Here is a 17,011-nt window from a genome sequence, read left to right on the forward strand (position 1 = left end):
GCCCTCAAGTACTAAATGTTGTCACAGGGATGAGTCTCATATGTGAAACCAACCGGAGAATATTCAAGAACAAGATTGAATTGCTTTAACTCTCAAGGAGACAGAAAGCTACTAGCGAGTGAAACTGGTATGAAAAAGAAAAACCTGGGATCGTATATGTTAAGAGAAACAGTCATCTTTCAAACATTGTATAATCGTGGGTGGGTTGCTTATATAACTATATTCTCCGAGTGTGATTTATCTACTTATGAAATATATAAATGATGGTATTCAGTGATGATGGGAAATGGAATTTCTGAGTTTTACTGTAAACTTTTGGGAAAATGAAGTGCATACAGAAACTTAATCTGATTTTAATAACGGTCATTTGTAAAGGCCCAAGGGCTTTATTTTCATCATGCCTAAAATCACCATCTTGGCTAATTTTGGTAGCAAGCGTAGTTTGGGGTACCACTGTCTCGAGGCACGTGGAGGTGCTGCTGTCCTCACACACCAATCATTTTGCTGCGGCAGTGCCAATGTCAACACAGTAAAAAGGCAAAGGACGCAGAGTTGGAATATTGAACTTACCCACCATCTCCTTCCATGTACGTCGTTTATTCTCTTCCTGTACATTCCATTTGGTTAGGTTCACATGAATACTCACTGCTTATTTTGTTGAAAATAAAGTATTTGCAATAAATACATTTTTGGTTGGGCATAATTTTTTTATGGGATTTCTCACGTCGTTTCTATCACCAAAGTGTTATTTTCTAACTACCCACACTTCTTTTTTCTCACAACCTTTGCCTTTCAGTCACCAGTAATTACCAATGCATCTTGATTGCACGGATGAGAAATTTCCGACTGGTGAAAATTTCCATGTCTTTATCTTTGGCATTAGTGGTTGGTGTGTAAAATTTGAAAAATAGTCATATTAGCTGGTCTCTCTTACAGGCGTTGATATTGTCCTATCAGTTTGTCGTACTAGGGTGGCCTGCATGTTGCTGTGATGTTGGATAGAAAGATTCCACTGAAGTTTCCAGACTAAGACAAACTACATAAAAGGGTCTGATGACAGACTGCTTAAACACTGGCCCAGTGAATGCCTCTGATTAGCAGCAGAACATTGTCTGCTAATGTGGTGATGGCGGGAGGGCACTCAAAATACGACTATGGAAGAGCTGCCTCCTCAAAGAGGGGTCATCCCAATGATGGGAATTTAGTCAAGCTTTTGAGTCCTTCCTCTGCTGCTGTGGCGTGGCTCAACATGAGAAGAAACCACTACAAACACCCATGATAATTAGAATGTGGCCTTTATGAAATGTGAATTAAACATAGCTGAGAGTTGTCAAACATAAAACAAAGTGCTTAAAGATCAGTATCCTAGGCATGAGCAGGAGAAATGGATGTCTACTGGCCATTTCAAACTTGCCCATCATATCGTCTACTATGCAGGAGACCGATGCTTTGAGGAGGAACAGTGATGCATTCGTAACCAAAGGGAACATTTCCAGAGCCATTCTCAAGTAGAACCCTGTCAGTGATAGATCATGCATAAAGCTGCCTAAAGTTGCCTAGCCCTTTCATGACCCATGGGGACATAGAGCACCCACTGACACTTTCCTCCTCTAGTTTACTAGGAAGCTGTGTAATGGATGTGTGCCCCGAGTTATCATGTGACGTAATGCTTCTTCACAGAGTGATTTTGTAAAACTTTTGTCTCTTTTGGCTTTTTTTTGGGTGAGGGTGGGGTAGGTTCCATTATCTTTCATTATAATTCTATTTTTCCATAACCTTTTTGAAACCCTCTGTTTCCTGTGGCTTATTTGGAAGTTGCCTTTGTCACAATGACACCACATTCATGCATCTTCTGAAGGATCTAGTTGGCAGTTCGGAGTCCAGACACAGATGTCTCACTAATCCTCCCACATCCAGAGAGACATATGTGCTACATATAACTTTACTTCCAGAGTCCAGAGTAACATGTGTGCCCCTTAGAACCTTGCCTCATAGTAGAGAGGGATATACATGTCCCACATAATATGTACCAAACCCATATTTCACATACCTTCCATTAATGAAAGCATATAGTACCACCAAAAATCTCAAAGCAGAAAACAACTGGGTCTTGAGAAGCTTAAAGTTGCAGAGAATATTTAATAAATAAATAATTTTTTAAAGTTGCCAAGAAAAGGGGGCACTAACTAATACCCCTACTGGCATGCCCTTAGCCGTTAATCATAGGAACCCGGTGGTATAGTGGTTATGCTTTGGTCTACTATCTGCAAGGTCAGTAGTTCAAACTCGCCAGTTGCCCCATGGGGGAAAAATGAGGCTTTCTACTCCATGAAGAGTCACAGACTCAGAAACCCCAAGGAGCAGTTCCCCCTGTCCTATAGGATCTCTGTGAGTCAGAATGGACTCAATGGCAGGGAGTTTTGTGGGGTTGTTTTTGAGCCATTAACAGACTATTTGTGAGTAGTAGAGAACTTGAAAATAAAATCTAAACCAGGCCACCCATCTCTGAGCTAGAATGAGTGACCATTCTCAACCAACACTATCACCCATAGCTTACCAGCCAAACGACATGTGCAAAGCACTACAACTGGCCTCAGCCAGAGAGCAAGCTGGAGTAAGCGCTAGGAAAGAAATACAAAATGACTGTCCCAAAGGGAGATTTCTTCTTCCTTCTCCAGTGGCCTCAGCATGATAGTAGCATCCATCTCGAAAAATAATTCTGCTGACTCACAGTTTGAGTCAGCTAGTCTGCGCACGGCAGCAACTGTTACGTGCTCAGTACCGTTATCCTTAAGTTAACTTCCCCTCTCTCAAACGCAAAAGAGCAACAAAGTGACTAACTTGGCAATCATAGGGCATCAAGCTTTGTGATGCCCACATGTTATTCCCAGGCTCAATGCCACTGTGCAAAGTTGGCTCCTCAGAAGAGACCGACTTCCTTCTCCCCCTGGTCTGCCAAAACGATAAACCCAATACTGAGAAAGAATCATGCTCCTGGACCCTGGCAAATATTTATGAGAGCGAAGAAGGTGAACAAATAAAGTCGATGGCAGAAAAACAATATGCAACCCGCTTCCTGGTTGCCCGAGGCAAATCTGTTGCTTAAACAATAACAACATAATCTAATCAGTAAGCCTCCCAGCTGCCAAAACTATACAAGCAACTTGCCTATTTAAAATGTCACATTTCCCATCTGATATAAATATTTGCCTTCTGCTCACATTCCTGAAGTGTAACACAAATTAAGCCCAAACTGAGATTCACCTTGGCACAGATTTTTCATTATTTCTCTTCAAGAGACCCAGATTGTGCGTCATGAAAAGGCGAGGCCCGGTGGGCGTCTCAGTAATTGCAGTAGCTCTCTGAGGCTGGAGGGGGACTTTTCGGCCCTGGTTTTGTGCATTCTGGTACATGTGGGATGGTCTTCGCTCGCTCCCTTGGTTCAGCCTCAGCAACCTTGTATACATAAATGCAAGATGGTCTGTTCTCGGATTTCTAGAAGAAGGAAACAATCATACTAGGGAGACCTTTTCACTCGGTTCTTTAAGATAAAGAAATGGAGAGCATCATTAAAGTTATGTAACCTTAAAATGGTTTCAAGAAAACAATGTGAAAATAATGGTAAAAGGAAAGAAAGGCTAATTTAAAAGCCTGATACGGTATGACTCAGATGAGACTATCCCTGTGATGCTTTGGCTCTGTCTGTTTATATCAGAAACAGACCATCTCATTGCAGACAGGAGGCAAGAGAGCTAAACCATCACAAAAATTTCCCACGCATTCACTTGCGTGTCCTCCTGTAAGATTAAAGCACTATGGGCAGGCTGGAAGCATTTGTTTCCACATGACGTTGTCCATCAACCTCCAGCATCAGAATCACCTGGGATGGGGGTTTGAACAGCCGATAGATTCCTATGAGCCACCAAAACCCATCTGATGGAGCCTGCATCTAGGAAACAGGGTTCTGCTATCCTCAAGTTTAACAAATGCCCTCTCCCCACCAGTGAAGGGGCAATGCAGCTTCCTGGCAGGCCCTTAGCTCTCCCTTCTTCTAATGCAGTCAGAACCATTGCTCTGTGGAAACCGTGAGCTGCCTGCGTGTTGATGTCAGAGAACCTCTCCCTGGAGGATGTGATTCCTTTAGATCCCTCATCTCACTGGAGCCAAAGAAGCAACCAAATATCTGTCCTGGTTAACAGATCATACGGGAAAAGACCCCTGCAATGGCGTAGGGTGAATTTTTCTGAGTAGAGTAAAACTACGAATTGCTTTCAGGTAGCAAAACTTCTCAAATTCTGACAGTCAGAGGAGCCAGAGCAAGGGCCTCTGCAGCCAGTTAGCAGATAGTTGCTACCCCCAAATCAACTGCACCCAGTCACTTTAACCCCTGTCTGATATCAATGTGACCCACCCCAACATTCCTGGCAGCAAGTCCAGTCTATGACTACCTAAAGTGGGACCAACAAGTTCCCCACAGCCCCAGGAAAACTGTCCCTTCCTTAAGTGTCTACCATATGACCTGGAACTATCCTTCCATAACAATTCAACCCTCATTCTGCACACACTTCAAAGGTCCTTTGGGTGAAGCTGAACACAGAAGCTTCCATAGGAGCTTTTAGCCAGGAAAGGAAGCAGGCCCTGTAGACACTGATGGGCAAACATCAAGAAGTCTTCCCAGTCCAGACCATGAGGAAAAACGTTCCAGAGGGAACATTTCTAGTAGAACTCAATATTATTGACTGTTTTGTTTTACAGATCCAGGGCCTATTTTATTTTTATATTACTTATGCATTTGCACACCATCCTCCCACCCCACCTTCAATTTTGTTGGGCTCTGGTCTATAGCTTCTCCCAAGGCAAACCTCGGTAAGGAGAACAGAAAGCTCTGGGCTTGTTTCAAAAAATGTCCCCCTTTAATCAATATTTCTAGAAGCAAAATTACAGATTTCATTCTTGGTGTAGTTGTGTGCCCCATTCTGATATTTTTGTGGTTTTTATAATCAACGGATTCTCTTAAGAACCCCTCAAAATTAAACACAACTTCCAGCAGGTGCTTCTGAGAAAGCGGAGTTTGACTACAATGGTGCTACTTGAGAGAGCCAAGCATCAGCCAAGTGGGAAGTTGGAGCGAGGCCACCTCATAGTCGCGTAAGCTCAACGGCATTACAACACCAAGAGCTGAAATCTGCCTTCATGAGAGAGAAGGTTTTCAGGACGCCAGTTCTCCCCCACCTCAGTGGAGGTGGAAGTACCAGTATCAGGTGTCCTTGAGTCGATTCTCACTCATGGACATCCCAGGGGTGTCAGAGAGGGCTGTTGGTTTGCAATCCGATCACCAGACCATTCTTCAGAGATGCGCGCCTCTACCTGAACCGGCACCGCCAATCTGATGGTTCGCAACGAAGCTCATAACCATTTGCCCAGCCCAGGAATAAGCGGCGGTCCAGGGTTTCGAGAAGGAATGAAAAGCTGTCCAAAGCCGTACTCGTCATTCTTAGAAAGAGGTCAAGTGATACAGAAAGGAAGAACCAAAGGCATGCCCTTGCTCATCTGGGGCTGAATATCTTCATCCACGTCCAAAGCTTCTACATCTAGGAAACTGTCTACCTCGAAAAAGATTGACACTGCTTTCATGTATGTGAGGCCCTCAACGGAAAAGTAAGACTAAGAGTCAATGACTCCACTTCCCCAGCACTCAAGTGAGCAGCTGACTCTGCTCCTCCCGTATGAGGGTAGCTTCGGAGAATCCTTACGAAATGCCCATTCGCTCTCAGTCCCATTTGTCCAATGTTTGAAGACCCTTCGTCTTCTCTGTGCTCTCCCAGAGACAGCTGACCGAAGCAGGGCAATTGGAAATCAGCCTGGACTTTGTGGGCACCATTGCCTGGCCTCTATAATTAAAACAAAACTGTTGGGAGGTTGTTTTGAAAAGGGACTCTGTTCCAGATTCTACTCCAGACCATACATCACAACCAAGATGCACACACTTCTGTTTCTGTTTCATAGGGTCTTGTTTGTTTTTTGTATTATCCAGGCTCTTAAACAAATGGTCTGTTATCATAGCGAGGGCTTTCTTACAGCACCCTGAAGAGGCAGACACATGAAACCAAAGAAAAGGGGAGCGAAGTTCATTCAAAACAAAATCATCCCGCCCGCCCGCCTAAATCACAAGAGAGGTGAGGAGGGCAAAAAATCAAGTGTTTCCTCGTTCGAGCAAATAAAGCTGAAAATTACTTCAAAGGTGAAAAGCAGAGCAAATGACCTTTACAGACGCAGAAACAGCATTTCAATGCCCACCAGCCCGTGGGGAACGCTGCATCCCACAGTGAGCCGACAATGAGGCATTTTACATGAGCAAATGGTAACATTTCAGACACGAACTGATTCATCTCAGGTGAGTACCAGAGAGTGTAAATAAGAAAATGACTTCACCACTGGTATGGGAGGAAAGGTATAATGTCACACACCTTTTATGTCCGAGACCTAAAACATGTGCATGACAAATACTTTAAAAGTACAGAGTTAGGTGTCATAACTGAAATTCAAAAGACAGGCTGGGTCTTTCTTCCCCAGACTTGACCAGCCAGACCATGGCTATTACACAGGCCTGTCACTTCCATTGCTTCTCAATCTGCAGCTGTTGTTATTTCTCCACATCCTGGTAATGCATTCATCCTCCATGTGACCTTTTCAGGTCCGGAACCTGAAGATCTGCTGTGGTTTTTAATATAGTAAATACTAAGGAGTGCCCTGGTGGTGTCATGGTTACATGTTGGGCTGCTAATCACAGGTTCGGCTGTTTTGCAGGAGAAAGACACAAGTTTCTACTCCAGGAGAGAGTTACAGTCTCGGTGTCTGAAACCCCAGGAGGTCAGATCTGCCTTGTCCTACCGGGTTATGATGAGATTGAAGTGGCTCAATGGCAGTGAATTTTTATACTAAAGAGAAGTAGAGGCGTGTTTTACTAACGCACTCCTCTCCTGTTTGTTAGGTGTTGAAGGAACAGCAGCCAGAGCTCAGCCAAGCAAGGATATCTTTAGGGACTCAAACACCAATTAAAAAACAAAACACTAAGTTCTTTCTCCAACTTTGTAAGAGAGACAGCAAATGAGACCTACTTGGGCCCTGGAAGAAAAACCGAATCATACTTTACCTTCACCTTCCCTGGACGATTCACCTTGGCAAGAACTGACAACTTTTTGGCCTTCATCCATCAAGATCTGAAAGTACAAGGAAGGCACATTAATAGCAAAATGAAACAACCAAAAAAATGAAGCAGGTGATCTTGTAGACCTTCAGATGGCCAAATCCCCATGCCATTAATCAGCGGAGCATGATGGACCGAGTCCCTAAGCTGGGCCAGTGGTCAAGGAAGAGGCTTCAAGAAGTTCGACTTCTATTTCTGTCCTCTAGACTCATGAGTAGGGTAACCTCACACAGATGACGTAACCTCAGCTTTCTCGTGTGTAAAATAGGAACACTCCCCACCTCCTTACTCCACCTCCCAATCGATCCCATCTCCATGAAACCCTGAAGGACAAATTCTCAAGTTACTAGAAAAAAATGTAATTCAACACATTCTTGCCTCTCAACATGCTGGTCAAATGGCTTGAGATGGAATCCCAGTGTGGGCCAACTCCTCCAAGGGAAGAAGCGCATGCTAAAGTTCAAGACTTACAATAACCGCGGTGAAAGAAGGTTCTTGAAATAAAGAATGATGGACCACATTTCCAACAGAGATATGTGTTCCCTGGTATAAAAGCACAGTATCATATGCTACAGTGATGTCCACAGCATCACTGGAAGGCATGATGAAATAGCAGAAATACAAATGACTGAGAAACAGAGAGGCTTCCACTACGATTCTTTGATAATTAAAAAGCAAAACAAAAACGTTTTAAAAGTCAGAAAGACATCATGGAACACTGATTGAGCAAATCTTAGAAAACCTAGGACAACAGATTCTACATGGATATGAGGAAGATAAATCTAGGATTTCCACTCTACACAGAGGGTGGTAAAGGGTAAATTTCAAGAATAACTTAGCAAAGCGTTAAGAGGTTTTTTAATAAAATTGAAAACCCATCAGGTTATGGCACACACCTTGGCTGCTAAAATCATGATTTTCAATAAAGTGTCCCAATGGCACTCTCCTAAGAAGTAGAGGTCTGAGCTGCTGAAGCATTAACTACCCAGTGTTTCTTATGTTCTTAACGAGTCTCTTTTTCTAAATCTATTTCTTTAAATGCTTCTTTTTTTTCTCCTATTGTTGCCATCTGATGGTGCTGTCTGATTACCTGCTCTTCCTCGGGACTTTGTGATGAGGGATGCAGACAGATGGCTTTGTCTCTCAGATGAAGGTCACTTTGTTCCATTGTCGGAGTCAGTTCTATTGAGGCAAATGCGTTTTCTGAAGAATCGGTTCCAACTGCTCCATTTTGGGTCCCATTATTCTCTGAAACAGATAAGTCACATAATGTTAGAAAACAGCTACAATGCTCACAATGGTTTACTTTATTGAGAATCTTTCTTCCGAAAATTGACTCCTTTTCAAAGAACATTATGCCCTCTTAATGTTATGAAGTTGTTTCTTTAAAAAGCATGGTGAAATAAAACGATATATTCAACAATAAAGGAACACTTGCTGAGGACCTAATACACACCAAACACTGTTCTCAGCCATCTTCGCAAGGTCAACAAAATGCAATACAAAGGGGCCTCAAAAAGTTCAGGGAAAATGGAATTAAAAAATTATGGATAAGAAAATGCTCCAAAACTGCTGGTGATGATTGCACAACAGTTCTGAATGTGACTGAACTCTGAATTGTACGATGTGTGAATTACACACCCATATAACTGCTGAAAAATAATCATGGAATTCCCCCCCAAGCTCTTTGAAGGTCCCTCATGTTCCCCAACACCAGTTTAATGATTGTAAAGAATTCCATTGTATAAATATGACTTCACTTATTTGCCTAATCACTTTTCTTGCTTGTTTGAAGCTATAAATAATGAACACCCTCACAGTAAGCCTGTGCATATTCACAATTATCTCCTTAGCTTAAAGTATATGAGATGAAATACTAAATAAAAGACTATAATTTAGAGTTACATCATAATGTCATTAACAGAAAGATAGGGAAAAATGAAATGGAATAAGTTTGATGATAAATGATGAACTAGTGGTGTTAACAAACCCAGGGGCAAGTGAACAACAAATGATCCAAATCAGTGGTGAGGAGGATGTAGGAGGCCTGGTAGGGTGTGATCAAGGGTAATGTAACCGAGAGGAATTACTGAAACCAGAATGAAGACTGAACATGGCAGTGGGACAGGAGGAAAGCGTAAGGAAATAGAGGAAAGGAGTAGGAGGCAAAGGGCATACAGAGAAGCCTAAATACAGACATGTACATATATAAATATATTTATGATTATGGAGGAAATAGACCTATGTGCATATATTTATAGGTTTAGTAGTAGGGTAGCAGGTGGACATTGGGCCTCCTCACATGCATTCCCTTAATACAAGAGCACCTTGCTCAGCTAAACAGTCCTTTCATGATACCCACCTTCCTGACATAATTGCTGAAGACAGACGTGTTCATAAGCAAATGTGGTGAAGAAAGCTGATGGTGCCCGGCTATCAAAAAGATAAAGTGTTTGGGGTCTTAAAGGCTTGAAGGCAAACAAGCGGCCATCTAGCCCAGAAGCAACTAAGCCCACATGGAAGCAGCACAGCAACATGTGTGATCATGAAGGGCCAAGGGGACCAGGTTTCAAGCACCAAAGGATGGGGAGTGGAATCATATCATCGTGAATTAGGGGAATGCATGATGGGGACCCAATGCCCATCTGTAGACAACTGGACATCCCTTGCAGAGGGGTAGTGGGGAGATGAGTCACTCAGGGTTCAGTGTAGCAACAATGAAACTCACAACCTTCCTCTAGTTCTTAAATGCTTCCTCCCCGCAACTATCATGATCCCAATTCTACCTTGCAAACCTGGTTAGACCAGAGGATGCATAGTGGTACAGATGGGAACTGGAAACACAGGGATTCCAGGACAGATGAACCCCTTAGGACCAGCGGTGAGAGTGGCGATACCAGGAGGGAAGTGGGGTAGAAAGGAGGAACCGATCACAAGGATCTACATATAACCTCCTCTCTGGGGAATGGGCAACAGAAAAGTGGGTGAAGGGAGACGCCGGACAGTGTAAGATAAGATAAAATAGTAATTTATAAATTATTAAGGGTTCATGAGGGAGGAGTAAGCGGGGAGGGAAAAGGAGGGAAAAAAGGAAAATGAGGAGCTGATTTCAGGAACCCAAGTGGAAAGCGAATTTTGAGAATGATGAGGGCAATGACAGTATAAGTGTGCTTTACACAACTAATGTATGTATGGATTGTGATGAGAGTTGTATGAGCCCCAATAAAATGATTTAAAAAAACAACAAGGGGCCAACTACCTGAGAAGCAACAAACCCCACATGGAAGAAGCACACACCAGCCTGCGTGATCACAAGGTGTCGAAGGGATGAGGTATCAAAAAACAAAAAATCAAATCATTGTGAATGAGGGGGAGTGCAGAGTAGGGACCCAAGACCCATCTGTAGGCAACAGGACATCTCCTTACAGAAGGGTCGCAGGTAGGAGATGAGACAGTCAGGGTGCAGGGTAGCAATGATGAAACATACAATTTTCCTCTAGTTCTTAAATGCTTCCTCCCCCCACTATCATGATCCCAGTTCTACCTTACAAATCTGGCTAGATCAGAGGATGTACACTGGTACAGATAGGAACTGGAAACACAGAGAATCCAGGACAGATGATCCTTTGAAGACCAGTGCTGAGAGTGGCGATACCAGGAGAGTGGGGGTAGAGTGGGGTGGAAAGGGGGAACTGATTACAAGTATCTACATATAACCTCCTCCCTGGGGGGTGGACAACAGAAAAGTGGGTGAAGGAAGATGTTGGACAGTGTAAGATATGAAAATAAAAATAATTTGTAAATTATGAAGGGTTCATCAGGCAGCAGGGAGCGGGAAGGGAGGGGGACAATGAGGAGCTGATATCAATGGTTCAAGCAGAAAGCGAATGTGTTGAGAATGATGAGGGCAGCAAATGTACAAATGTGCTTGACACAATGGATGCATGTATGGATTGTGATGAGTTGGACGATCCCCCAATAAAATGACTTTTAAATAAAAGAAGAATGAAGAACTTGTTTGGGGCCATATTGCATCTGAGTAGCAGTGGACATCTGGGTGGAAAAGTCCTGGGGACAGACGTCAAAGCTATAGGAGGAGATTCTTGCACAACTGTCCATGGTATCAACTTTGGAGGCCACATGTGAAAGAGAGTAAAATCGTAAGAGGAGTGGGCCCTGAGTCCCCTTAAGTCACCACTTTTAGAGAGGCAGCCTCGCAGAGTTGTCCTACCTAATCAGAAAGTGGCAGTGACAAGAAATAAATAACCCCTAGCTAAACCCCTTGTATTTCAAGGTATGTTTATGAACAAAGAATAGGGCCCAGCCTACCCTAATGTGGAATGTAATCCCTAAATTCCTTGTGCTACATCCCTGCCTGGTTGCAAATAAAAAGCCCAGTTTGGAGATTTAGGTTTTGGCTTTTCCTTGGCACTAAATCATTAATAAAAATAATAGTAATAAAAACATTTCTAAAGGATACTTATAATGTTTTATTATTTTCATGAAACTTGATGTTTTGCCACTTTATGTAGCAATGGAGACCATTTCCAAATGAAATCTTACACCAACTACACTATAAAAATAGATGAAAGTTTATTTCACATTGTGGTGCAGTTGAATTGCGTGGTGTGGCTTTTCTATCCATCGGTCGTTGGATCTCACAACAAATGACTGGGCAGGAGCATGTAACTGAGGTTCAGAGGTCTCTCACGTGGAGATTGGCCAGTTTTGCCATTCATTCCACTAGGGATGAAGTCAACCATCTCAGAAGCAGCAGGAGAGAACCTCAAGACCACCCACAAAGAAGAGCCATGAATCGCAGGTGCCCTAGGTCCCTACTCAGAGAAGTGGTGGCAGCAAGAGAAGCCTCAGAGGCCACAGCACTGAGACACAGTCATAGAGAAGCAGGCTTCCTGGCCCACAGAATCATGAAAGTGATCAAGCTTACTCACCAGCTAGGAACTGGTGGAAGCCCCAAGAGTACACTTCCTTAGTCATGCTTCAAATCTAAAACTGAACTCACCGCCCGTGGCCCAATTTCCAGCCAAACAATTGGCAGGTCTGTAAGGAGGACAGTAACACTAATAAGGTGTGAGCCTGTTGGAATAATCAACCAGTTAGGAAAGGAGTGGAGGCAGGGAACACAGGGAAGGACTGAGAGGAGTAGGTGATGCACTGAAGGGTTAGCCATGAATGGCAGGAGGCAAAATAGGTGTGAAATGTTGAGTGCAAGGTGGTGCTCCGCACTGTAAACCTGCACCCAATTCACAATAGCAAGTTGTGTGCGTGTGGTTGGGGGTTAAATACAATATCTAAGACTGCACGGTGCTCGTGTGTACTTTAGCCTTTATATTCTTATGTATCAATAAGTGCATTTCTCCTGAAAAACGTATTACGATAATACTATCAATTGTATTATCAACTTTGTCATAAGAATATTGATAATGTTTTAGAAGTAAGAATTACAAACCTTTAAATAAATATTTTCATTTAAAAATTACAAAGGAATGTCGCTGTTTAGTCAGCACTAAGAAGGATCGGGCAAATGAGAAAGAAAGGTTAGGATTTAGCTTCCCAATTTCTTCCTCCATAACAGTCACAAAGGTGTCCTGAATCTGGCTCAGAACAAATGCAAGCAGTGGGAGCAGGGTGGAGCAATCTAGGAATGGCGTGTCTTAAAAGGCAAGGAGTTAATGTGATAAAGCAAAGAATTCTTCAAATGTCCTCAAAAGTGATGTAGAAGAGCAGAAGGCTTCCTGCGGCGACCCACCACTGTTCATCGCACTGCCCGGATACGTGGAACAGTTGTCTCCGTTTATCCCTTAACTCTTATTGCTGTCTGTCGTGAACTCATAAAACCACTGCACTGACCCCCGCAAGACATGCTGACCCCATGTCGGATGCAACAGTCCTGTGCCGTTCCCATGTTGGTGTGGACCCTACTGTTGTGAGCCATAAGGTTTTCAGTGGCTGGTTCCCAGAAGTACATTTCTAGGCCTTTGTTCCTAATCTGCCTTATTTTGAACGTTTATAGCAACACGCAAGCACTCTGATGATGGTGATCCAGACCAAAGACAAAAACTCTACCACGGAACAAGCAATGCTTTTCCTTTAAGACTAGCACAACCTAAAGTTAGTTCTTTACTGAGAAAAGGCTTTGTGCCCAGCACCACAATATTTCAATAGTCTACTGACTTAAGTACTTCACTTAAGCACAGTGATGTAGGAATAATTGATACCCCCTGCGCACCCACCCCCCAACCAGAGACTGGCTCAACTTGTTTCCACAATCCCACTGTGTTCCCCATAAAATGCCCAGGTTACTTGACAAGTATCCAAATGAGCAACTTCTAAAGAGACCAAAAGTCGAATGAACTTTTAGCCTCTGATGCTAATGTTGAACTATTCCATGTGTGAAACCCTTTATAACAGCTCTCACTGGAGCCTCAGATAAAATAAAAACTTCTTGCCACTTTTTACATTTCCCTCCTTTTATAAACAGAAAGTCTTAATTTTTAAGGCCTAAGAAGGCAGATGCAGAAAAGAACCCCTTTCTCTAATTGAGAGAGATCTCAAACGCACAACAAACTCTACTAAACCTTGAGGGTAGTTCACCAGAATATACCGTGTATGGAAGACCCACAAGGATGCCTCATAACAAGCCTTTATTATTTAAAACAAAAGAACAACCGTTTTAAAAAGCAAATTAGAAATCTCTTGGCAGAATGAAACAAGGCCCAGGATGGTAAGGCCCCAAGCCCAGAGCCTGATTGAAGGGCCAGATGCTGCTGCCCAGTTTCCCTGAAGGCAAGCCCCATGTGCCACCCAAGTGTCTGCCCCATCTTCCTCTGCTTGTGGCGCTCAGCAGGTCCTTGTCAACCTTGTCATCTTACTCCTCATGTTGCTGGCTTTGAAATAAGAGTCCGACATAATACACTTCAGAAATCCAACCACAGTGTTTCAGGGAACAAGTAGATTGTTGAGACCCAAGAGAACATTGGGTGCAGGGGTGGGGTAGTGGCACTTCTGAGTTAAAACGTCCACCCAGATGAAACAAAGGCAAACATATAGAAAGGCTTCACTATCCTGAAGCAATGGGGTTGCAATTTCCTTTAGGTACCTACCAAACAGACACGCTTCCCGCACCTTCCCCCTTGCCAGGCCGTCACTGCAAACGCAGGTCTCATCTCAGCCCAGAGGGAAAGGGCACGGGTCTTGAACCCACTGAAACCATGCATTCTTCAATGGAGTGGACACTAACACATTGTGACCGCAGTTCTTCCAGATGAGAGTGATGGTTTCAGAGCACTACGTTTTGAGAGAGATGTTATAAAATTTCAATCCCACCCGTACTAATGCCACACTAGTGTGACTATGCTTAGAAGTGTACACATACTGGGTGGTAGCATTTCACAGATGGATACACCAACTTCAGGATTCGCACGCCAACCTTGCCAACAAGCCCTGAGCGTCTGTTCTCCAGCACAAACATCAAAGACAATATAAACATAGCCCATATTCTCTGTTACATGAATCGATTGTTGAAGGGGAAGAAACACTGGGACTGGGGGTGAGGAGGTGATTCCCTGAAGAGAATGGTGAGTTACAGAAAGCTTTCTGCCGAGGAGAATGGGGGATAAGCCATCATGCTTATAATAAGGTTGGGTACTTTTGAAAGTCGGCACCCTTTCCACATTCTACTTCTAGCCTAGAGCAGTATTTCTCTGGACAGTAATAATATTTGCTCCTGATTGGTCTGGTGGAACTAATTCAATCCACTGCTTCTGGATCACATGATCCTTGGTATCTGGCCTCCCCTGGAGCAATAGTCGTTAGGATTAAATAAGCAATTTAAAAACCAATCAATCATAAATCAAAATAAATCCAAAGACGCTAGATTCCGCAGACAAATGTTTTCTCTGATTGCCCTTTGCAGTGCTCTGAATTCCAACTGTTTTGTGTTCTTCATTTGAAAGGGCACAGGGAGGAGAGGATTGCCTCAGCCTGGCCCATCAGAATAACTGTCCTCTCCCCGGGGCTGGGTGATAACCGACTCATTATTCACAGCCATCACGCTCATCCTGCCCAGGCCCGCAGCCATAACCCAGGCCTGGCAAGCAACGCGTGTCAAATGCCCTGGATGACAGACACGGCGGCGGCTGAAAGTTGGAGTTTGGGAAACATCAGGGTTAGGTGCTACAGAGAGAAAATAGGAAACGTGTGAAGTTGCCGAAAGCTGGATGGCATTCTGAGCGACAGCTGAGCGGTGCAGCGCCTCCGATTCTCAATGAAGCGCTGAATCGGATTCGACTCGATGGCAGTGCGTGTGGAGTTTGGCGGTGGCATCAATTACGCACAGCCCTGGTCGGACACATGGGGTTCTGTGCCCTCCCCAGGGTCGCTCTGAGTCAGGATGGGCTTGAGGGAAGTGAGTTTGGGGGAAGCTTCTGCACATGCAGGTGTGCTCAACAGGAGGAAAAGGCAGGCACCTGGCAGAGAGGTTGGCACCGCAGAGGCAGGAAGGACAGCGCAACTGCGCTATTCCGGACAGGGAGCAAACGGGATCTCGGGCATGGGGTGGTCGGTCTTGGCAGTGGTGGTGGTGGGAATAGAAAAGGTATTAGGGGTGTGTGTGGGGTACCTTCTTGAAAGATTTAAGGGGAAAACAGAACAACTTTAGTTCTGTTTCTAAAATATCGACGAAGGCACTAGGCTTCAGTTGGTTGTTCCCTCCCTGCAGATCTTTCAGGAAGCTGTGCCCTCTTTCCAGGGCAATCTATGCCATTCTTTGACATGCTGCTTGGCACAGTCTGAGGCCTTTTGTTTGCAGCGATCTCTGTGATGGTAACATTGGGGGTCTGAGAACTGGCAAAGGAGAGCTGTCTGGTGAGAAGAGAACACGAGAACACGCTCAACCACCTTCAAGGACGGTCTTTACTATACTTGTGAGAGGGCTCCCAAGAGAAGAGTCCCAGGAGCGGAATCTAAAATTTGAACATTAAAAGGATGTATATGCCCTCAAATTACATATATTACATACACACACAATAATAAGGGTGAGAGGTGAGGGGATAAAGGGGAGCAGATATCAAGGAGGTCAAGAAGTAGACTGCTTTGAAACTGATTCTGGTAACAAGTGTACAATACTGCTTTATCTGTAAGAGCTCCCAAACAGAAGAAGACATACATACATGATTCTTCTGTCAAAGCATGCACACACGTTTGTCTGATGGTGATGGGTAGACATACTATTTAATCCATCCACCAGAGGCCAGTGTAGGATTACTCCAGTGAAGAAGAGTGCAGTCTTGGGCTATACAATGGGCTCGGGCACAAGAACAAGAGTGAGGATGGGGAAGGGCCAGGCGGTGTTTCGCTCTGTTGTGCACAGGGTCACTGTGGGTCAGAACCAACGGAATGGCACCTACTAACAACAACACTATACAATGTACATTATGCCATCTGCACGCTACCTGGTGGGTGCTATCTACTTCCAGAAAAGGGGTGTAAACAACCAGCACTGCAATAACACTTGCTTATGTTGCAGAGTCAAGGTTTCTCCGATATTTAATTTTTATGTTCCTCTTATAGTCATAAACCGTCCTCTGATCACATAACTTACTACTCGAGGAAATCTTTCAATCTGCACCCGCTACTTGCTACTTTCATACATGCTTCATCTGATTCTCACCACTCGTATAATAAGTCAAGGCTGACCAGGAGGAATTATCCCTAGTTTATGGATTCGGAGAGAGTACCTGACAGGGCTTTGATCTCAAAAACTTAGCAAATAGCCGGACTGGT

The 17,011-nt window shown here is 43.9% G+C and overlaps 1 protein-coding gene across 6 annotated transcripts in view; it reads right to left on the reverse strand.

Annotated features, from left to right (window-relative positions):
* Window positions 1-17,011, reverse strand: part of IFTAP (intraflagellar transport associated protein) — a 66,248-nt gene that overhangs the window by 13,560 nt on the left and 35,677 nt on the right. For all 6 annotated transcript variants that reach the window (XM_075545867.1, XM_075545866.1, XM_075545868.1 and 3 more), the window contains 2 exons: window positions 8,298-8,455; window positions 7,154-7,220 (listed from right to left, as the gene is read on the reverse strand). In XM_075545867.1, coding sequence (XP_075401982.1) covers window positions 7,154-7,220; window positions 8,298-8,455 — 225 coding nt within the window. The remainder of the gene's footprint in view (window positions 1-7,153; window positions 7,221-8,297; window positions 8,456-17,011) is intronic.

The sequence above is a fragment of the Tenrec ecaudatus genome, chromosome 4 (genome assembly GCF_050624435.1).
Source record: "Tenrec ecaudatus isolate mTenEca1 chromosome 4, mTenEca1.hap1, whole genome shotgun sequence".
NCBI lineage: Eukaryota > Metazoa > Chordata > Mammalia > Afrosoricida > Tenrecidae > Tenrec > Tenrec ecaudatus.